General features: G+C 35.2%; 1 protein-coding gene across 2 annotated transcripts in view; it reads left to right on the top strand.

The window, feature by feature from the left end:
• The first annotated feature begins 11,111 nt into the window (after positions 1-11,111).
• Positions 11,112-23,843, top strand: part of nwk (nervous wreck) — a 32,680-nt gene continuing 19,948 nt past the window's right edge. Inside the window, exons 1-7 of one of the 2 annotated variants that reach the window (XM_069508548.1) lie at positions 11,112-11,363; positions 19,422-19,565; positions 20,391-20,476; positions 21,995-22,139; positions 22,377-22,513; positions 22,815-22,968; positions 23,185-23,412. In XM_069508548.1, the coding sequence (XP_069364649.1) occupies positions 11,313-11,363; positions 19,422-19,565; positions 20,391-20,476; positions 21,995-22,139; positions 22,377-22,513; positions 22,815-22,968; positions 23,185-23,412 (945 nt within the window). In that variant the 5' untranslated portion in view covers positions 11,112-11,312. Of the gene's footprint in view, positions 11,364-14,860; positions 17,074-19,421; positions 19,566-20,390; positions 20,477-21,994; positions 22,140-22,376; positions 22,514-22,814; positions 22,969-23,184; positions 23,413-23,843 lie in introns of those variants that run through there. The other variant, XM_034983488.2, reaches the window with a different exon arrangement.

The raw sequence follows: 23,843 nt of genomic DNA, 5'->3' as shown, positions 1-23,843 counted from the left end.
ATATATAAAAGAAAAAGGTGACTGACTGACTGACTGATCTATCAACGCACAGCTCAAACTACTCGACGGATCGGGCTGAAATTTGGCATGCAGATAGCTATTATGACGTAGGCGTCCGCTAAGAAAGGATTTTTAAAAATTAAATCCCTAAGGGCGTGAAATAGGGGTTTGAAATTTGTGTAGTCCACGCGGACGAAGTCGCGAGCATAAGCTAGTTCTTTTATAAATTAAGTGATTCTCATTGATTTCGCATGTATAGAATCGATTCGTTCCCGGTCGTTATGCGCTAAAATATAAGCATATTATTTCAAAAAGAACAAGCGTTCTCGCTTACAAAATAGAATTACATATTTTGTTATACAATGCTAACAAAACACAGCGTAGTGTTCTATAGTGCATCCTCAAAATATTACACGTATTGAATTTATTTTTCCCATGAAAAGTTTATTTTTTGGAAGTTGCGAATTTGATGGTTCATTATTTTTTTAAACGCCTGTAACACCTTTGAACATTGGAGATTTGTTATACAACTATATTTTTAACTCAAAGGTGCATGATGTAAATGCATATAGTGATTTTTCTAATCCAGGCAGGTGTTAAAGGGAGATAAATTTTATAATTTCTTTGACTCATTTGTTAAAATGCGGTCCTCACATTAGGTATTTCCCATACTACGAAGAACTGTCTGATCTGTCAATCCTTAAATTATTTATGATAATTTATTAGTCATTAAATGCATTAAACAATCATTTGGCAAAATAAAATTAGCAAACAACAAAATCACACTTGAATTGTCTTCCGACTCGTGTGTATCCATATTGAAACTAATAAATTCGTTAGGTTAGCTTGTGGCTATTTTGTCGCATTTGATTGCTTATCCTGCTTGAATGTTGGCGGTTTGCGAATGTCTTACGCACAAGCTGTGTGCGAGAAGAGAACTAACATCACACTAAAACAGTTGTCGATCATTACCTTGTTACTGTGATTTGATTTATATCTTTAACATAAATATTATGACTGTAGTAAAGGCTTTTAAATGGAGATTCCATTGACTGGAAATAAAAAAATCAATTTTAATTATTTTACTGTACATACATTTTGTAGATACACTCTTTGAATTAGTAAAATATTTTAATAATATTGCTGTAGGTATGTATAAAGGATATTTTCGTAGGAGTGTAATGATTTGTGGTACTATATTATAGTTGTGTTATTAAGATTTCGTGCTTTGAGCGCAGCATGATATTGAGTATTTTAATTTACTGAGTGTTGATTATTATAAGTGTTGTATGGAAATGTAACTTACTTTGTTGTAATTACTAAAGATGGGTGTTGTTGATACGTTTATGTGTTAAATGTACGTAAGCAGATATAGCACATTATGGTAGATTTCGACAGAGCCGACTCTGATCTCTGAATCTTTTACTCTACTGAAGAAATAAACTTTTTTATTAAGTAGCGGCTACTAAGCCTAGACACAAGCATTGGTATTTAACGTTTAATTATTCAGGTAGCTCTCAATGTTGAATTGTGTTATATGTATGTAAAAAAACAGTACACCTTTAAATTGCGCTATACACGATAGACAACTTTATGTGCCACAGCCGCAAAAATTTATACAAGTGTTAGTTAAAAATGCATGGCTGAGGACTCGTACCAGTCATTAGGTTAAGAGAAATATAATACATATTATATGATTATTATTTATGTCTTAGTCAATAAGTAATAACTTTAAGAGATTAACATCTTATACCACTATCCGTTTAAGTATTATGATCAATATTTCCAATGTTTTAAAAACTTAGCATGTTAGAAATTAATTTTATCGTTAAATTGTACAAACTACTTATGTACAGTGTGTTAATGTAAGCGGAAGATTTGATGCGGCAGGCGCATGCCGAGGGAAGGCAACGTAACGCGGGTGTTGTAAATAGTGTACAAGCGGTCTTGTAAAATAACAAGTGTTTTCAATGTGCACATAGTCGCCTCATTCATTAAATAAATTTTTTAGATCAAATCCTTATATTTTTATTTTTACTGTTTCCTCACCATTAATTAAGTAGGTACCTACTACTAGCTGATCCGTCCCGGTTACGCTCGGGTGGACTTTGGGGAATTCCAAGGGGATCTCTAAAAACCTAACGTAAGCTACGCGGACGTATCCGCGGAATAAGCTAGTAATATGTATAATAAAACTATTTAAAGGTGAAACTATTCAAAAGCACAAAATAGGATTAAACAACGACTGACAACTTATCACAATGCCGCCGGGCACACAGTGCCGATTGCACGTGGACTGCGCAGTCTTTCGACAGTTGCGATGCAGTTGTGCCAACTGCACAATAAATACATCCAAACTGCAATTTTGCACTCTAACTGCGGATACTTTCGTCTTCACGCTTATTGACATCACGAACTTACGAGTTCACAGCCTCATGATCCCCCGACCTCCAACTTGCCGACCGACTGATCGTCTCCCTGGCCCCATGACTATCAAACCCCCTGACCCAACTCTAAGGTCGCCCGACCTGACTACCCGAATCCCCAACCTTACACTCTGCTCCCTTGTTGATCAATCGAACAAAGTCCCAACAGCGGACCTGGAATGTTGGAGGAGTGTAGTACTTGTATTGTTGTGACATCGAGGTATGCCTAGAGAGGTGTCCTAATGGGCCTCACGTAAGCTAGTCCAATTTAACACATTCAAGGTATCATCATCATCGCCGTCAACTGAAAGACGTCCACTGCTGGACATAGTTCTTGTTGCGACTTCCACATGCCACTGTGTTGCACGTGGTTTTCAAGGTATAGTGCGCGCAAAACAAATAGGTACCTATGTAGTTCAATCTGAACACGAGGCGTATACCAACTGCGCATTGTTCAGTAATAGATCTTAGTAACGATAGGTTCCAACGGAGCCGGATTAAATTATTCTTTAGGTACTTTTCTATTATTAAACACAGTCCATCCTTCCTCGGTTAATCTCAGAGACTATAAGTGCTAGAAATCTGTAATTTGGCATGGGTATAATAATTAATATTAATAACGCCGACTAGTGGTGAAATAAAATTTTGATAAATAAGTATTTTTTTTAGGGTAGCTCTACATGTAAAGTGGGGATGAATTATTTTTTTCTCGTCTATCCCATAGTGTGGGGTATCGTTGAATAGGTATTTTAAAAATACTGTAGGTGTGGGAACATCATTTTCCAATTTCTAGATCCGTTTTTAAAATATGATGTTTTAAAGTGCTAATTTTTATTAGAGTCAAGTGTTCCCCCGCTCCCCCCCCCCCTCTTCTATCAGCCAAATGGTAGTATATATATAGGAACGTGAAAAAATTCACAGCAGTAGAAAATGTAATCGATTTTATAAAGGAAAACTTTCATGGTTAAGTAGGGTTCACAGGTTTTTCGAGGATTGTGACTACGGAACCCAACACTGCGGGTGGCCCGCCACGCACTTGGCCGGTTTTTTTTTGGAATGCGATCACCTTTAGCGATTACAACCAACCCACTTCGATCGAGTTTTCAATTGTGATATTTTAAACGACTGAGTAGGTAGGTACTTATCTGAGTATTGTGTTGAACTGTATTATGGCAACTCAGAATTTCTAAGTCAGTCGTTGTCTGTGGTCTGCACTAAGTGCAACCATGCTTTTGTCGTGTATCCTAATTATTAATAGAAATAGAAATTAAAGTGTCTTTAATATAGAAGGCTGAAGTTTTACTGGCTACAAGAATCCTCCAAGTACACCTATCATGGTTATGGGCCCAGGTCACGCCAGAAGAAATTAAAAAAAAAAAAAGAAAAGAAAAGAACGCCACGCCGCGAAATGGAGGAACACGACAAAAAGAACAAGTATGGCGTCACGCCATTTGCCGGCTCAAATTATAGTAACTGGTTGTTTAGAATAAAGATTGTATTGCAAGCGCAAAATCTATACAGTTACGTATTTTCGTCAGAATCAGAAGAAAAGCCGGATTCTACGAAGGAAGGAAAATGCATGGACATTCTGGTCCAATGCATTAAACTAGCGGCACGCTATGATGGCCGGTTTGACGTTTGTCCGCTCATGAAGTTCCGTATTAATTGATAACGACTTTGAAGGAAATAATTGTATTACTTTATTGACGATAGTGATGTGCAGAGATTCATAAATTTTATCGAATGTAGTTTTAGGTTTAGGACTCAAAATTTATTTATTAAATTGATTTCTTAAATGTATACAAGTGTAGAAAAATCAGTTTGCACCATTTAAGGGGTGAATGTACTTGTGAATATGAACAATTTTCACTATGTGGACAAACCTCTGAAATCGCAAAAAAATATCAATAAATTTTTAAAAATGGAATCTAATACGATCGTCACATAGGATCGCTGGCTAGCACAACTACTACCTCCGGCAAACTCGCGTCAATGCTCAATGCAAAACAAAGCAGTTTCGAATTGACGTTGCTTCGAAAAGTATAAACTGTCAGTGCAATGCGATTGTGATATAGTTTTGACCTGGCTTTGGATTTCAAATATTGATACTGCATTACTGTTGACCCTTGCTCGTTAATTTGGACTCTGTTCAAGCCCTTTGTTGTGGATTTCGTCGATATGACCGAACGTACGCAGAGAACTGTTCTAAATAGTCAGACACGTGAGTTCCTAATACGCCTTCGTAACTATTTCGATCGTGAAGCTCAAAATGGAGGGCCAATTTTACCTATAACGTCAGTGGTTGAACGCGTAGCTGATGCGCTTAATATTGGACAACGAACTGTTAGACGGATAACTAAAAAAAAATATGGCGAGACTGGCACAGAAGAAAATAAACTTCACACACCAAAAAAGAGAAAACGAGCAAAACCAGTCGTAGGCATCGATAGCTTTGATGCCGATGCTATCCGAAGACATGTTTACGGCTACTATTTACAGAAGGAGTATCCAACAAGAAAAAAGTTGGTGCATTCACTGAAGGAAGCTGGATTATTCTTCGGTGGGGAAAGTTCTTTAACGAAGATTTTGAAGACCATTGGATTTCGATACAAAAAATGTAACAAACGCAAAATATTGATGGAAAGATTTGATATAGCGATGGCAAGGTATACTTTTTTACGGCAAGTGAAAGAAATCAAAAATTGGCAAAATGTTGTGTTCTTGGATGAAACATGGCTTAATGCTAACCATACTGTAGGCCGTTCTTGGAACGATGACACAGCAGCATCTACTTCCAAAGTTCCTGTAGGAAAAGGATCGCGACTTATAATTTGTCACGCCGGAACCATCAACGGGTTTGTCGAAGGTTCTCTCATGGCTTTTGCGTCAAAAACCACTGGAGACTATCATGAAGACATGAATGGAGAAAAGTTTACTGAATGGTTTACCTCAATGTTGTGTAGCCTCCCTGAACCATCTATTATAATTATGGACAACGCCCCATACCACTCGATGCAAATTGACAAGCCACCTGCCCAATCCCAAAAGAAAGCTGATATCGTCGCATGGCTTCGTAAAAATGGCGTAGATGCAAACATGAATATGTTAAAAGCGGAATTAGTACGTCTTTTAAAAGAAAACAAACCAACCAAGATCCGATACGTCATTGACGAAATAGCATTAGAACATGGGCACAGAGTTATACGGTTACCGCCTTACCATTGTGAGTATAATGCGATTGAGTTGGTGTGGGCTCAAATTAAGGGATATGCTGCAAGACACAATACAGAACCCCCATTTACCACAAAAAAAATGCTAAAATTATTAGAAGAAGCTTGTGAACATGTGACTAAAGGAGACTGGGAAAAGGTTGTGAATAGAACTGTTAAATTAATAAGGGAAGATTATGAAAGAGATGTGAAAATAGATAATATTATAGAAAACGAACATATAATTATTAATGTATGTGATGATAGCAGTGACGACAGTGAAAATAGTAGTATGGACGAATCTGATTAATTATGGCCTTTTGTGGCACCTTTTTCGGTATCTTTTGTATTCATATGTTTCTTGTGTGCATATAAAGTATGTATATTCATTTTCGTTCAAATATTCAGTTCGTTCAAATAAATTAAATAAACATATACATTTTTGTTTTATTAAACCTATTTAATCAGGTACAAAAACAAAACTTAATTGTTTTTTGTTCGAGAATAAATTGACATTCCACATCACTATTGTAATGTGTCAAACCGGCCATCATAGCGTGCCGCTAGTGTAGTGATACTCATTTGGAAATAATCAAGGAGTGTAAAACGTCAAAAGAATTATTGAAGAAACTTGATGATACTTTTGCAAGGAAAGGTATAGCGTCACAGTTAATTACAAGAAAAAGATTGTTAACCCAGAAATATGATGGAGTGGAAGGTCTTGAAAACTATTTCATTGTTTTTGAAAAACTGGTAAGAGAATTAAAAGAATCGGGCGCTCAACCTAGTGAGAGTGAAGTCTGTTGCTACATGTTATTGGCTATGCCTCCGGCATTCCAATATGTAGTTACGGTGATAGAAACCTTAAATAGTTCAGATATTACGTTAGAATTTATTAAGAAAAGATTATTAGATGAAGAAATTAAAAGAATAGGTTTTGGAACTCAAGAGGAGAGTGATGCATTTATATTGAATCAAAGAAAGAAACAGAATAATAAGAAATTTAATAATTTGCCAAGCAGCAGCACCAGCAGTTTCCCATTTAACTGTTATAATTGCGGGAAGCGGGGCCACCGGAAGGCTCAGTGCCGTTTTAGAAAAGCACAAGGCTCAGCTAATATTGTTCAGAAGGAAAGAGAAGATGAGGTTTCCTTTATGACATCTTCAGAAGCATTAGTAACACAGGAAAGTTCCAGAAAAATAGAGTTTATAGTTGATTCTGGGGCTACGGATCATCTGGTTAACAAAAGAGAATATTTTAGTAGGATCGAGAAGTTAGAGACCCCTATTAAAATTAATATTGCCAAGGACGGTGAGGTGTTAAATGCATATGAGTTAGGTGTTATTTATACAAAGGAGGTTAAATTGAAAAATGTGCTGTTTGTGCCAGACCTGCGGTGTAATCTGCTGTCAGTAAATAAAATTGAAAACTCCGGATTTGGGATAACCTTTGAAAATAATAGGTTGACTATTCACAAGAATAACAAAACAATACTAAAAGGTAATAAAATAAATAAGTTATACAGATTAACCCTAAATTTGAAAGATGAAGAATTATGTGCACAGAAAGCTTATAGCATTTCAGAAACTCAGAATGATTGGCATAGAAAACTTGGACATGCTTCAAAAGGAAAGTTAGAAAAATTGAAGTCTAGAAAACTAATATCTTTTGAAAACTCAAATAAAGAAATATTATGTGAACCTTGTTTAAAGGGAAGACAGACTAGATTGCCATTTGCAGAATATAATTACAAAAGTAAGAGAATTTTAGAAGTTATTCATTCGGATTTGTGCGGTCCAATTAATCCAGCGACATATGGTAACAAGAAATATATTTTAAGTTTTGTTGATGATTACAGCCATTTTACAACAGTCTATTTGTTAGAAAGCAAAACGGAGGTGCTACAGTGTTTCAAGAAATATGTAAATTTGGTAGAAACCCAATTTGATAAGAAAATATCTAGATTTCGGTGCGATAATGGGAAGGAATATGACAACATAGAATTTAAAAGCTATTGCGAAGAAAAGGGAATAAAAATTGAATTTACAATAAGCTACACACCCCAGCAAAACGGGAAGTCAGAAAGATTCAACAGAACTGTTGTAGAAAAGGCAAGAACTTTATTAGCCGACACAAGTTTGGAAAAACAATTATGGGGAGAAGCGGTATACAGTGCTACCTACATAATTAACAGAATTCCAACCAGCAGAGGTGTCATACCTGCTGAGATTTGGTATGGTAGAAGTCCAGATTATTCTAAAATAAAAGCCTTTGGTACTGAGGCATATGTACATATTGGCAAGGAGCACAGAAATGGAAAGTTTGATGTGAAATCAAAGAAGTATTACATGGTTGGCTACTGTGATAATGGATATAGACTCTGGGATTCCGAGCTGAAGAAAATTATTAGAAGTAGAGATGTAATATTTAATGAAAAACCAAGAAGTAACATGGAAACTTTTACATACATAGAAGAAGATGACTTACCATCAAACTTGCCATTGCCTTGTAGAGAAAAGAGCCAGCAAGATCAATCAATAAGTAGTACTGAGGAAAAAAGTACAGGAAAGACATCTACCGAACCTTATCAAGAAATAAATGATACAGAAAGGGAACAGAGACAAAGAAAAAGACCAGTATGGTTAGAAGACTATGAGACATTCCATGCTGCATACATTTCTCAAGAATTTATAAATGATGAACCAAGGACATTACAAGAAGCAGTGGAAAGCGTAGAAAGTGACAGATGGAAAGAAGCAATGGATAGCGAATTGCAGTCACATGAGAAACATCAAACATGGACTATGGTAGAAAGACCAAAGGATAAGGAAGTCATAGAAAGTCGATGGGTATTTCGAAAGAAATCAGATAATAACTACAAAGCCAGGTTAGTGGCAAAAGGTTTCCAGACTTCACAATATGAAGAAACATATGCTCCTGTTGGAAGACTCACAACGTTAAGGTCATTGCTTGTAATTGCAAATCATGACAATCTAAAGATAGAACAGTTGGATGTGAAAACTGCTTTTCTCCATGGCATACTTAAGGAGGAGATATACATGAGTCTACCAGGTCAGCATAATAGTGAAAAAGTGTGCAAACTTAACAAGTCAATTTATGGCTTGAAGCAAAGCCCAAGGTGTTGGAATAAAGTATTCCACGAGTTTATGTGTGCAAACAACTTCAAGTGCTCAGATTATGATAGTTGTTTATACTTATTACAAAACGAAAATGGTGAGATAAGTGTGTATGTGTTTCTGTACGTGGATGACATTTTAATTATGAGTGCATGTGAAGAGAAAATTAAAGACGTTAAGTTTAAACTAGAAAAACAATTTGAAATGGTTAGTTTGGGTCAAGTTCATAAGTTTTTAGGGATAGAAATAGAAAGAGAGTTTTCTAAAGGTATGATTAAAATTCATCAGAAAAGTTATATAGAAAAAGTTCTTACAAAGTTTAACATGAAGGACTGTAAAAGTGTAGCTACTCCTTGTGAAGTTGGACTGAAACTAGAAAAACCAGAAAGTTATACTTGTACCCAGCCTTACCGTGAGTTAATTGGGTGTTTGATATATTTAGTTATTTGTACTAGGCCTGATTTGTCTTTTGCGGTGAGCTATTTTAGTAGGTATCAGAACAATGCATCCGATAAACATTTTACCTACCTGAAAAGAGTTCTGAGATACTTAAAGCAGACGGCAAATTATGGATTAGTGTATAAGAATAAACCATGTAAGAATGTAGCCGAGGGATATTGTGATTCTGACTGGGCAGCTGATGTTGATAGAAAATCAGTGTCAGGTTACTGTTTACTGTTATATGGAAATATTGTACAATGGTCTACTCAAAAACAGAAAACGGTCTCTCTTTCAACTGCCGAATCAGAATATATGGCTCTAAGTATGATAGCACGGGAATCAGTGTGGTTTAAAGGACTTTTGAATAATCTTGAAATTCAATGTGAAAGTATAATTATTTTTGAAGATAACCAGTCTTGTATCCACATAGCTAAAAATAGAGAAAATAGCAAAAGAGTAAAACACATTGATATAAAGCATCATTTTATTAGAAACTTAATAGAACAGAATGTTATTGTATTGGTGTATATTAACACTTCAGAACAAGTTGCAGATGTGTTCACTAAACCGCTGCACAAAAATCTTTTTAATTATTTTAGAACCTGTATGGGAATAGAAGAGTGTTAGTAAATATTAATAGTTATTAGTATTACTCAATTTATTAAATAAATATCGTTTTATTTGTTTACATTATTGGTTGTTTTTTAGATTAAATTGTCAAAACTTAATTGTCAAAGAATATTTTTGTCAAAGATTAAAAAGTATAGAATAACAGAAGGATATAAAAAGTCATAGATTATGAAAGTTGTAAAAGTAAAGTTAGGTAAAAATGTCAGAAAACTAAGATAGTGTGTAGAAGTAAGAGATTGAAGAAATTCAGGGTTGAGGAGGAGTGTTGAACTGTATTATGGCAACTCAGAATTTCTAAGTCAGTCGTTGTCTGTGGTCTGCACTAAGTGCAACCATGCTTTTGTCGTGTATCCTAATTATTAATAGAAATAGAAATTAAAGTGTCTTTAATATAGAAGGCTGAAGTTTTACTGGCTACAAGAATCCTCCAAGTACACCTATCAATACTTGTGTATTATAGTTCTAGTAATCTAACCATTATCAATGTCCTTATCAGAAACAATGATAAAATATATCAATCGTATTGATTAAAACTCTTGTCGACTGGTTGACCCGACCCGACTATGCACGGGTGGTACTACTTATTTCATACACATGAATGTGTTATATTACAATCTATACCTACGTATAATAAAACTGTAACTAAACGATTTGTGTACATTAAATAATTAAATACTTATATTTAAATTTTTTTTTTCTGTCTGTGTGCACGCTTTACGCTAAAACTACTGCCGAACGGATTTGAATGCAACTCGGTAAAGGTACTCATAGTCATAGCTAATAATCCAGATCATTATATAGGATAGTTTTTATCCCCAAAAACAACAATGCTCTTTCAGGATAGGGAATAATTTTTTTTGCCTACATAACTCCTCAAGTCCGCTTTTGAAAATTCTTTTCTTGTACAAAGTTGTACTAAAGGTCAACCCTAAGTATATGCCAAGTTTTTTAAATTTTTAATCCAATCAGTACTTTCAGTGCAATGCTTATGCAGGACAGATAAAAATCGGCTAAGTGCGAGTCGGACTCGCCCACGAAGTGTTCCGTACCTTTGTAAAAGAAATAACACTTTTTTAAATTTTTATGGTGGTAATTTTGAAATTCTTATCATATTTGTTGTTACAGCGGCAATAGAAATACACATTCTGTGAAAATTTCAACTCTCTAACTAGTTCAGAACTAACTGACAGAAAGACAGCCGGGTTATTAGTTAGTATTCACTTACAGTTTTCTTATAAGTAAAGATAGCTGCCAGTTGGTTATTGATGGAACATCATTGTTTTAGTAGGTAACACAAAATAAATAATACGAGTAGGTACTTACATCATACTTACATAGTTAATATTTATTTGGACGCAAGAATGGTATTGAACGATGCATTGAACGATGCTAGCCGTTTCTGGTTAGACACTGTAACATTTATATTAGACAAAGTACTTAATTGTAATTGAATAAGTGGCCGCATTTAATGGAATCTCGAAGAAAACATAGAGCTAAAAGAAAACAGTTTAATTTATCGGTAAGTGCTTAGTGCTCTTTTATTTATTATTATTATTATCTACAGAATCTTTTCAGTTACTTTATTATTAAAATAGCAGCTGGTGACCTTGAATACGACATATCAGTCAATCGCGCTGGGTAAGCAACTTTGACCCAAGTCGGTAACTGAATGGGTGACTTGATTTTCGAGGTAACAATGTGGTCGCTTCGCTTCCTCTGTGTCTTGAAGAGCAAGTTAAGGAGCCAGTCCCGCATCACTGACATGCTGTATTACTGAAGTATTACATATTATTAACACACATGGGTCGAGTTAAAACTTCTAAGAATCAAATAGGTACCTACCTACTTAGCAAATAGTTTACTATTAAGTATGTATATTTTTGCAATCCTTGAAGCCTTTTGAGATTGAAAACAAAACTAACGGTTTATTTAACAATAGTGGAACAATTAGATGAGTTCGTAAGAAAATTGAACTTTAATTGGGAGATTTGAACGTCTTGATTTTCATTTTTTAGAGTTCCGTACCCAAAGGGTAACATTACCCTATTAATGTAACTTTCTGTCCGCGTGTCACAGGTATTTAACTCGTAGACCAATTAATGAGTTATAGACCTGGAGTTTTGGTATTTTGTGTAGAACGTTGACCCAAAACAATGATACTCCACCAACCAGGATTAGAAAATATATAAAATAAATAAATAATAATAAAAAAAAAAGCCTTTATTTCAATTCAATCTTATGGTTACATACAATTTATCACACAAATTACAGTTGATATGGCAATTAGAAGTACTTACATATTATTAAGACTAACAATGGGGCCGATTCTCTAGTACACAATCTCTAAACTAAACTAAATTAACAGGTCTAAATCTAGTACTTTCCTTTTCCGCAAGCAACATAATGAAAGGGATAGCAATAGATTTAGACGTGATATTTTAGTTTAGTTTAGAGATTGTGTACAAAGGAATTAGCCACAATTTATACCTATTACAAAAATTCAAACAATTATGCAATATGATATTCGTAATAGTTTTTATAGGTAGGTACAATTTTAAAGTTTTATAACAGTTTTAGGTAAAAATCATGATTAATAAAAAAATTAAATTAAATTAAATAATCACATCGTCTTAGATTTATAATAATATTGTGAATTTGTAAGTACTTATGTCAAAAATAAATTACAATAGTCAGTTAAATTATATAATATAAAAGTCAATTATTATTTTTAGTCAGCCAATTAAATTGTACAAATATAATGTCATTCACTAACTTCGCTATGTCATTGGAATACCCATTTTTGGGCATAGGCCTCCTCCATCCCTTTCCATCTGTCTCTATCTCTCGCCAGCCTGGTCCAGGTATTTCCAGCCAACTCTGCAATGTCATCGTGCCAGCGACGCCTCGGCCGGCCTCTCGGTCGGCGCGCGTCGCGTGGATACAAATGGAGAATTTTCTCCGTCCAACGTCCATCGGTTGCTCTTGCTATGTGTCCGGCCCAGCGCCATTTGAGGAGACATGCTAACTTTGCCGCGTCAATAATTTTTGTCTTTTTTTCTTATTAATTTATTCTTGATTTTGTCTTTTAGTCTTAGGCCTAGCATGCTCCTTTCCATAGCTCTCTGAGCAACCTGTATTTTGTGTATTATGTCCATAGTTATTGGCCATGTCTGGCAACCGTATAGAAGTGTTGGAGTCACAACGGAGTCTAGTGCTACCTTCTTCAGTTTAATGTCTAAGTGTGAAGTGTCTCGTTTTTCATGCAACATATAAATAATTGAATTGTACCTATTTTTAAATCAATTCACGGTTTTGGGTCGACGTTCTACACAAAATACCAAAACTTCAGGTCTGTAACTCATTAATTGGTTGAATCTTCACCGAGGAAAACGTCTCGTCGAACCGAACCTACTCACGAAGATTCAGCTTGACTGATTGACTGACTGACTGATTTATCAACGCACAGCTCAAACTACTGGACGGAGCGAGCTGAAATTTGGTATGTATCCGCTAAGAAAGGATTTTTGAAAATTCAACCCCTAAAGGGGTGAAATAGGGCTTTGAAATTTGTGTAGTCCACGCGGATAAAGTCGCGAGCATAAGCTAGTTAATCAGTAAAAAAATCAGGCAGTGGCTGCTGGACTATTAAACATCAAACACTGAAAATAACAAAAACAAATGAACATTTTTTAGGGTTTTCTTGCACGGTTTGCGGAGCGAGACCAATAATTTCATCTATGGTTGCATCATATCAATGGTTTGTTACGATGAAATATTTCATACACCTAAAAAGTGGTGTTATGTCAGTCGCCAAGGGTTGCCATTTGTTGACACTAGATTCCTGTGCTAGATCAGATGCTTCTCATATATATGCGGAAGGATCATAATATATAGCGAGTTCATATAGCAATCACGCGATTCGATTCAAAGCTAATCATGATCCAAATTTCATAGTCGCTGATCGTTCCTCCCTATGCTGGGGACAATACGCGGAGAAATTTCAGCTTTTATAAAATAACGGCTTTTGTAAAAGGTGTGGCACGCACTGGCTCTCTCTCTCTATAACACGGAAAGCATCTTACCACGCTCTTACTAAATAAATATAAAGGTGTAAAAGATGTGTAAAAGGAAATGAAAGTGTCGATGATTGACAAGCTTTATCCATCAGGTATCTGAGTAGAGTTGAAGGTATTTTTAGGGTTTCGTACCTCAAAAGGAAAAAGGAACCATAAGAGGATCATCTTTGTTGTATGTCTGTCTGTCTGTCTGTCTGTCTGTCCGTCGAGTCTGTCAAGAAAATCTATTCCTAACCTATAATACAACTTCCCGTTGACCTAGAATCATGAAATTTTGTAGGTAGGTAGGTCTTATAGCACAAGTAAATGAATAAATCCAAAACTGTGAATTTTTGGTTACATTACAAAAAGAATTAAAATGTGTTCATGAACAAATAATTAGTATTTTTAATTTTTAAAGTAAGATAACTAAGTATACTAGTGGGGTATCATATGAAACGGCTTTACCTGCATATTCTAATTTTTTCTTATGGTTTTTTTTAATGGATAATAATACAATATTTTTTGATTTACCGAGCGAAATGTCGAAAAAATACGATTATAGTACGGAACCCTCGGTGCGTGGGTTTGACTCGCACTTGACCGGTTATTTATATATTTTCTTAGTTACCGAATATCCGAATCCAATCTGAGTTCACTCGAATTCTTATCGGATGCAGTGCGAAAAGAGGTTAATAGGGTAGTCTAATAAAAAATATTATAAAGACAAATAAAAGCCCTTTTATCTAATCATTTTAAATATTAGTTTTTTCTGTTCTGATATAATATATCTATGAGTAAATAAGAATGGAAAATGTTAGTACTTATACTAACATTTACATGATTATTTTTTTAAGAACACAGAGTAAAGGGTTATATTTTGTGCCTGAAATAAATATATTTTTTATTTTATTTTATTTTATTTTTATTATTCATGTACCAAAAATTGTAGTTACAAAGTAATAATAAATTAAGTTACATCGGAAATGCTTATCTCTAAACAGAGATTTCTTCCAGCTTCCCATTCAAGGTTGTGAGTAAGGCGTATCAAGACGTGGAATAGGTCTACGGTACTAGAATCTAATAAACTACATAAATATCTTATAATAAATACCCAAATCAACTTATATATAATAATACTTATCATAAATAATTATATACATAATATATGAAAAATATAAATACATATAATATATAAAATACTCTATATTAATGATAGGTAATACTGCTTCACTCTGTATTTGAATGAGTGTACTGAGTGGCAGTTCTCTCTGACATTTTCAGGAAGTGAGTTCCAAAGTTGGGTAGCTAGTACGGTGAAAGATTTGTTATAGAAGACTGTGTTACAACGGGGAGTGACGAGAGGATTTTTCGAGACACACGACCGCATAGGTCTAGTAGGAGGGCGGGATAGTTGAAATCGCTCTCGTAGATAACCAGGGGAAGAGGTATTAAGAACATTGTAGAGAACAGTCAGAATATGCAAATTGCGGCGAAAGCGTATTGGGAGCCACTTTAACCGACGACGGTAATCGGAAATATGGTCGAATTTGCGCAGGCCGTATATAAACCGTATGCACAAATTTTGAAGTCGATCGAGTTTGTCAAGTAGCTCTTCGGTAGCATCCAAGTAGCAGACGTCCGCATAATCGAGAATCGGAAGCAACAGAGAATGTGATAGCATAATTTTGGTACGCAGCGGAAGGAAATTCTGCAGTCTCCTCAAGGAATGGATCGAATAATGCATACGTTTACTGATCTGATTTATATGTGCTGCCCAAGCGAGGTTGCCATCCATAGTCAATCCTAGGTTTTTCGCTGTGGATGTGTAAGCAACGGGTGTGCCATCATAAGAAACCAAAGGCAGATCACTGAAGGCAATACGATTTCTTAGCGGCCTGCTTCCAATGACCATAACCTGTGATTTATTAGGGTTAACTAATAAACCAAAAGAGTCCGCCCAATTTTTAATAGCAACTAGGTCTGTGTTCATTGCTGTTATCTCTGCATCCAAGTCTGACAGTGTTGCATGCCTATAGAGCTGCAGATCGTCTGCATATAGGTTGTAGTTAGAACTAATAATTTTGGTGATTTCATTGATGAAAATTGAAAAAAGAAGAGGGGATAGTACACCGCCTTGAGGTACACCAGCAGAGAGGTAAGCCCAGTCAGAGTTAGCCTCTTCAGTGCGCACCCTCTGTAGGCGACCGTGAAGATAAGAGTGAAACCAGTCAATCGCAGGGGAGGATATGTTAAGAGATCGAAGGATACCAAGCAGGATATCAAAGTCAACTGAATTAAAGGCGTTACTAAAATCCAACAAGGCGATAATAGTTACTTTTTTGTTATCCATTGCGTAACGAATATCATCAGTGACTTTGATTAACGCTGTAATGGTGCTGTGAGAGGGCCGAAAACCTGATTGAAAGGGACTCATAAGATTGTTCTTAAAAAGAAACGTGGATAATTGTTTGAAAACAGCATTTTCTATAATTTTTGAAAGAATAGGTAAAATCGAAATGGGACGAAACTGTGAGAAAGAATTAGGATTAGCAATTTTCGGTAGGGGAATGACATGGGCCATTTTCCAGTCTGTAGGGAAGATCTTATGATCCAAGGAGAAGTTTAATATGTGTGTAATAATAGGCAGTATATGATATAAGTATATATAGTATATGATATAATAATAAGTATTATGTATATTCGACTCCTAGAGTAAAAACGATAATCTTTGAATTTTATTCGTCACCATCTCTTAAAATTTTTCATTCTGCCATACGATCGTCCATTTTTCCTAATTGGATTTAGTACCTGGAAAAGATTAGTAAGTAGTTCGAACGATAAGAGAAACTCTTTGCTTATAACCGTTTGTATCAACTCTTGAACTCCTCCGCTCTGAATTCTTAGGTCTGTTCATGTGCAGTATTTTGTAAAGTAGGTATATAAGTAGATTCCTAGTGATAGGTACCCTTTAAGGGGGTAGCAGTCTATGGTAACTGGTAAGCGAGGCTAAGGGCCTGCGGGCGCATGCGTGGAATCCGCCTCGGACGTGCGACGGGCGAACGCGGCAGAACACGGTCACGCTTGTGTGCTTCGCCATCGATCCACGTTTCGCGCTCATCGGTCGCCGTCTATTCGGCGTTCCGCCTCACCATGCAGCCTCCGCCTAGAAAGGTGAGTAAATCCCCATGTTCACTACTGATAATAGGTGATAATAGGAACTTAAAATGACGCGCGCTACCATACCAAAGTCTCAAGCAATGCTGTACCTGCGTTCCATTAATGACATCGTATCGCTTTGTCAATGAATAATCTCAAATGCGCCAATATTTTAGCTTGAGACTCGACTGAAAGAAGCTTTGATATTATATAACTCACAGTAATACTCACATGTTAGTTTTAACAGATGCAACGTATTTATTGGTCAGTGTCGAGATCAATGATCTTAGATTAAGTAATTGGTCCATTCGTTGAATAGGAGATGCTGTTCGAGTAGGGAGTGTAATCGCTAACATAATGATATGTATGAAATATGCCCTATGTATGTGCAAATCAATATTTTTTTTGAGTTAGACTTATTTTGAACTAAAATTGACATCTCGTGACTGCTCATATGAGATAAGAGCATAGAGTTATGATGCAAAGAACTTCCAATTACTACAAGAGCAAGTAAGTAGACAGGTACGCAATACTTGATCATCCCTTGATTATTTTTGTAATTATAGATAGCTACGTATAAGTACGCTTTAAATTGACTTACGATTTACAAATTCAGTTTATTTTGATTATTAATATTGGATTCAGGTTGGTTTCAGGTATTCATTTGCTTAAAAATAATAAGTAGGTACCTACCTAAACAAAAAAAATGTGTTGAATTTCTGTTTACTTACCATTACTTACCTGTAAAACTATTACCTATGTTGTTAATCTGTTACAATTTTTAAAATGAAAATGTTAGATAAATCATTAAAAAAAATTGTATTCATAGGTTTCAAATATTACTTTATGTTTATCAAAAAAATATATTATACCAGCTTATTCCCGCGACTTCGTCCGCGTGGACCACACAAATTTCAAACCCCTGTTTCACCCCCTTAGGGGTTGAATTTTCAAAAATACTTTCTTAGCGGACGCCTACGTCATAATAGCTATCTGCATGCCAAATATCAGCCCAATCCGTCCAGTAGTTTGAGCTGTGCGTTGATAGATCAGTCTGTCAATCAGTCAGTCAGTCAGTCACCTTTTCCTTTTATATATTTAGATATATAGGTTTCAAATAAACTGACTAGGTGATATCTACGACCTTGTTTTACCTGGACTTATAATGTCACGTGGGATAAATAAGATTTTCTAAATTTTAAAGTATCCTGTGTCAGTCTCCAGAATGCAAACTACCCACAAACTACCTCTGTGCTTTTCATCAAAATCCGTTTTGCATTTGAGCAGTGAAAAGGTAACATACCAACAGTTACTTTCGGAGTTACAATAATAGAGTTTAACGTATGTTGTTTTAACCTTAGATGATATTGGTCAGCCGCCGAATCCAACTGGGTTGGGCAATGTTCAGGAAGCTTCGAGATGTCTTCTTACAACCAATACATACTTAAGTACCTATGGGCTATTAACACGTTATTGAAACCATTTGGGTTTCAATAACTTGTTCAAAAACTTTCGTCTGTCTATATATCTGTCCAAGCTAATTTTTAATACAACTGAACCTATTTTAGCAGACTGTTAGACAGAATATTATAGAAGCAGTAATTTATGCTACTAATATTTTTAATCCCAGGAAAAAGAGTTCCTAAGAATTTGCCGTTATGCCGCGCTGTTATTTGTGTGTGTATGTGCCACTGAAATGAAATTGTATATGAACACGCTGGAAACGTGTGCCATATAAAATGACATTTATTTTTTGTGTCTTTTCGAAGCGCCCGCCCCACAGAACACACATTAAAATTGTCACTTGGTGTCAAATGGTCTTTGTTTCGACATTTAGTTTTACCACTGAGATAGGTATTAGTTTTGTTCTGTGACTTTTACAATACAACATTTAGTTTCGAGTACGCTAACTGCTGCTATCAGCGTCAAAATGGCGAAAATAAAGTTGCTTCAAAAACAGGTCGTCAATTACAGGTTCAGCGTGTACCTGCTGTATGTGCATTTAGTATGTATTTAGACTCAGACTCGAACAAGTTTATTTGGCAGAGATCAGTTGAAAAGTTTTTTTAGGTCAACTAGTGTGGCGTCATTTAAGGCTCCGAGTACGATGAGTCCTGAGTCACGACTGAAGTGCCATTAAGGACCTCATTAGTTTCTTTCATTGAAATTCCTACTCCTCCCAAGTCTCAGTTTGTCTCGATTCTTTAACAAGTATCTACTATATACGTACTTACTGACATACAACACAGACATCTCCTAAATAATTATAAAAACCACGATCGAGGAAGTATATATACTATATTCTTAAACTTGTAACTCTTTAAGTACAATGGAGCATGTTTAAAATAAAATCCACTTTTCAGAGTAACTATACGAAGTTTCTGAAGAATCTCCATGCGGAGCAAATCGCGAAGCTCCACGCTAAGAATCAACATGAATGCGATTTGTTAGAAGATCTACGCACTTACACTATCAAACGATCGGCCATTGAAAAGTCATATTCCGAAGTAAGTTAATGATTTGACAAAAAATTGGCAGTCAGAAGAAAAAAACTTAAGGCTATGAAAACGTAATAGTGCTTTTTTTTTGGATTTTCAAATTATTTTAGTATAAAAAATGTCATAATTTGTAAATTAAAAACTAAAAACCAAAATACAATACGCGACCGGTAGAGATGGCAATTGGGGTATGAGTGGGACGTCCCGCACACCCGCAGGTCACCTTGTCGCGTACTAAGTACTTATATATGCTATATATACTCGTGGAAGTAAGGCTAAAATATTTTTTAATATTATTTTAACCATTTACGAAATTATACAGAGTCATTTTATTCCTCAGTTTATTTGACAAGGATATGAAATTTAGTATTCTAGTTTAAATATTCTAGAATTTTAAAATTCTAGTGTTTGGATTTCTACGATTAGATACCTATATACTGTTCATCAAATGTCAGAAATTCCAAACTCAGGGAAGTATATGTTACCTTTAATGCCATGTTTAACCTTTACGTCGCCCAGGAATACAGAATTGTATGAATGCCTACTGCACAATGCGATATTCGTAACAATTTTAAAATGCTGACAAACATGACCGATAAACAATAATAGCACGAAATGTTAAAATGGTGTGGTAATTTTATTTCGTAAGTATTTTAAGCAAGTTATGAAAATGTTGTTACAAATATTGTCATGTCAAAAGTACGATTTCAGTTCTTATTTTAAAGGCGAATCGTACTTTTCATGACAGTTGAAATGGCGCGTGATAAGTTATTTTGTACGGACTATACATAAGTTGCTACATACGTATTCTGAAGGAATTATTTTTGTCCCCAGGCGTTGCTAAAAATATCATCGGCATATCTGAATAAGAAAATACCAAATATTCCTGATTTGAAGGTAGATGGCGCGGAAGAAAAATGGTTGGTACATTTATTATTCTGAGATAGTTTTTGCTAGTATCGTGAATCGTATTCACAAAAAGTTCGTAGTTTATCTTTTATTTTTCCACTTGTGAAAATCCGGCCTTATAATGATCCTAGATTTAAAAAATAATATTTATAGACGCCGTCCAGTCACATCATTAGACTTCCCACGTGTGTTGTTTTTGCCTATAATTATAAAAAGATGACTTTTAACGAACACCTACGCTTGTTCGGATCACGCAGTATCAGTTTTCACGATATAAATTGCATAGTGACGGATTTTCATATGAATTTTTAATTCACAATTGTTTCTATTCGACTTTGTGAATCCAAGCACTGGCCTATGTGAATTACTGTACTTAGTTTAAAACTTTCCTAAATACTTGTAGAAAAAACAGGATCAAATGGCCATTTACCTACTTATCGTATCAAAGAGCCGCTAGTAGACGCGTAGATGCGTAGACGGCGTAGGCCGCGTAGTCCGCCGTAGGTCGTGTAGGCAGCGTTCCGCATAACATAGCTCTACATACCTACCATGATGCTTATGCTAGGGATGTTATGGTACAAGTAAAATTGACTAAATGACAAGTAAATGATTTGACTTCGGCTAGTGTGTCGGCTCCTTGGATGGTCGGCTCGGCCGGACAAAAATAAAAACCTAATACATTTAGTACATTTACATTTCTAACTTTTCTAGACCCAACGGTATAAGTTGTATGTCAATATGTCAGTTCGTTTTTCTCTATAATATATATAACGTTTGGATTTGTTAACATTGGTGTCGATTCTGGTATTTTTAGAGTTCCGTACCTCAAAAGGAAAAAGGAATCTTATAGGATCACTTCGTTGCCTGTCTGTCTGTCCGTCTGTCAAGAAAACCTATATGGTACTTACCGTTGACCTAGAATCATGAAATTTGGTAGGTAAGTAGGTCTTATAGCACAAGTAAAGGAATAAATCCGAAAACCGTGAATTTGTGGTTATATCACAAAAAAAATTAAAATGTATTTTCCATTTTCAAAGTAAGATAACTATACAAAGTGGGGTATCATATGAAAGGGCTCTTATTGTACATTTTTAAGCAGAATTTCATTTATTTTTATTTATAACAGTTTTTGATTTATCGTGCATAATGTCGAAAAAAATACCCGAGTATGGAACCCTCGGAGCGCGAGCCTGACTCGCACCGGCCGGTTTTATTTCTAAACTAAATTAAGAGTATCTGCAACTTTTTCTTTTCAATATTGCTAGAAAAGGACGGAAATTTTTGAATAAAATACCCTTTTTACAACAAATTTAAACACTATGCTCAAAACTGGCATCTAAAGTCACGAGGCCAGTACTAAATTACATTAAGTTTGTCTGTCCTTTCCTTATTACACTAAGAAAATGCGATATATGTAACAATGGAAAGAAAAAGACAATGCGAATACCCTAAAATTTAGTTGCGATCAGAACCAGTACCATTATCTGTAGGCACTCTTTACCGCAAATACCTACGCACTATTTGTACAGGAACATGTGGAACGTTTGGCGCACCGTGTTGGAGGAGAACGAGAAGCTCGCCCGCGCAAGACTCGCAGCTGTCGAAGTGTTCCAGCAGCAGATCGCCGACGAAGCTAAACTGTTGCGGCAGCACAAGCTTACCGTCGCCAAGAAGGTAAGTTACAAAGATAATCCCATTGATTTTCTCTTTCAAATTCTCATAAGGTTTCTTTTAATTTTTGTTATTAAAACTTATATTTTCTTATCTATACATAATCTGCATAAATTAATTTAAATATAAATAATTACCAGGTTTAGAGTTTTTTATATTTTATTTTATATTTTAAAATGATTTTATTTTATCTTGTGTCTTGAACTTCCAACTAATTTTTCCATTATTTATACAAAACAGTGCACAGACTCTCTGGCCCAAGCACATAAAGAGCTACAGCTAACCGTTTCGGATATTGACAAAACTAAAAAACTCTATTTCGACGAAGAACACACAGCACATGACGTTCGAGACAAGGCTAAAGATATTGAAGAAAAGTAAGTAACGTTTTGCATAATAAAAATGGAATGCATATTATTTACAATGTGCATTTATTATATATATTATATATATTATATTTGTTTTTATGACTAACATATTGGCACTTATAACCATCGGTTTAGATAGGTAGTTGTTTCTATTGAGAAGAGTAGTAACTGAGTAGTGGTAGTATTATTATATCAATATAGTTATATTTTATAATCATTATACTAGGAGCGAGACCAATAATTAATCTATGCATTATACTTATGACATGGACCTATAGATACTCCACTTACGTTTGATTTCATAATTCAGGTTGAAAAAGAAAAAAGGGTCGTTCTTTCAATCGATCACATCGTTGCAAAAAAACAGTGCCAAAGTGTCATCTCGTAGGGACCAGCTGGAAGAGAAATCCACCGGAGCGAGAAATGATTATCTCCTGAGTATTTCCGCTGCGAATGCTCATCAGGTTAGTATATCTAATATCTTCAACGGAGATGTTTTCATTTTTCAGTGAATTAATTATAAAAAATTAAATACAATACAACAAATAAACGTATAATAAGAACAGACAATTCTTAAATAAAACTAAAAGTTAAAAAAAAAACATAAAATTAAAAATAAAATAAATTAAATTAAATCTAAAGACCTCTAGACTTATTTTACATTTTTTTTATTTTTACAGACTCGGTATTTTCTTATCGAACTACAATCGTGCATGCAAGGCATGGAGGCGGCTGTATATGAAAAAGTTTCCGAATTTCTTACGCTGATGGGTCGTACTGAATTACTGACCTGTTCAGCTACACAACACTCTTTTGGCAAAATTAGAGATCAAGCTCAACAACTGACACGAGAATACAATCTGCAGTGTTTGTACCTGTATTATCCCGTGCTGAAACAACATATTCAAGTTAGTAAAGGTTAAAGTTAATATTTAAAAATATCCTCTTATATAATACTAGCTAATGGCCGCGACATCGTCCGCGTGGAATTAGGTTTTTTACAAATCCCGTGGGAATTCTTTGATTTTCCGGGATAAAAAGTAGCCTATGTCACTCTCTACGTCTTTATCTATACTCATGCAAAAAACAACGTCAATCCGTTGCACCGTTGTAACGTGATTGAAGGACAAACCAACAAATAAACACACTTTCGTATTTATAATAAGGGTTTATAATACTGATGTGATCTCTGAATCTTAAATTTAAATTATTGCAGCTGGTCGCTTATGTTTTAGCACCACGTAAGTAAAAATAAACAACTTTACAGGATAGTGAAAAAACTAGTTGCTACTTTTCAGAGATTTGGGTAGTCAAGGATACGGTAAGAATATATGCGTTT

This window comes from Maniola hyperantus, chromosome Z (genome assembly GCF_902806685.2).
Source record: "Maniola hyperantus chromosome Z, iAphHyp1.2, whole genome shotgun sequence".
In the NCBI taxonomy this organism is placed as follows: domain Eukaryota; kingdom Metazoa; phylum Arthropoda; class Insecta; order Lepidoptera; family Nymphalidae; genus Maniola; species Maniola hyperantus.
Note: the sequence above shows the minus strand (reverse complement) of the source record. Positions and strands in the feature narration are given on the sequence as shown.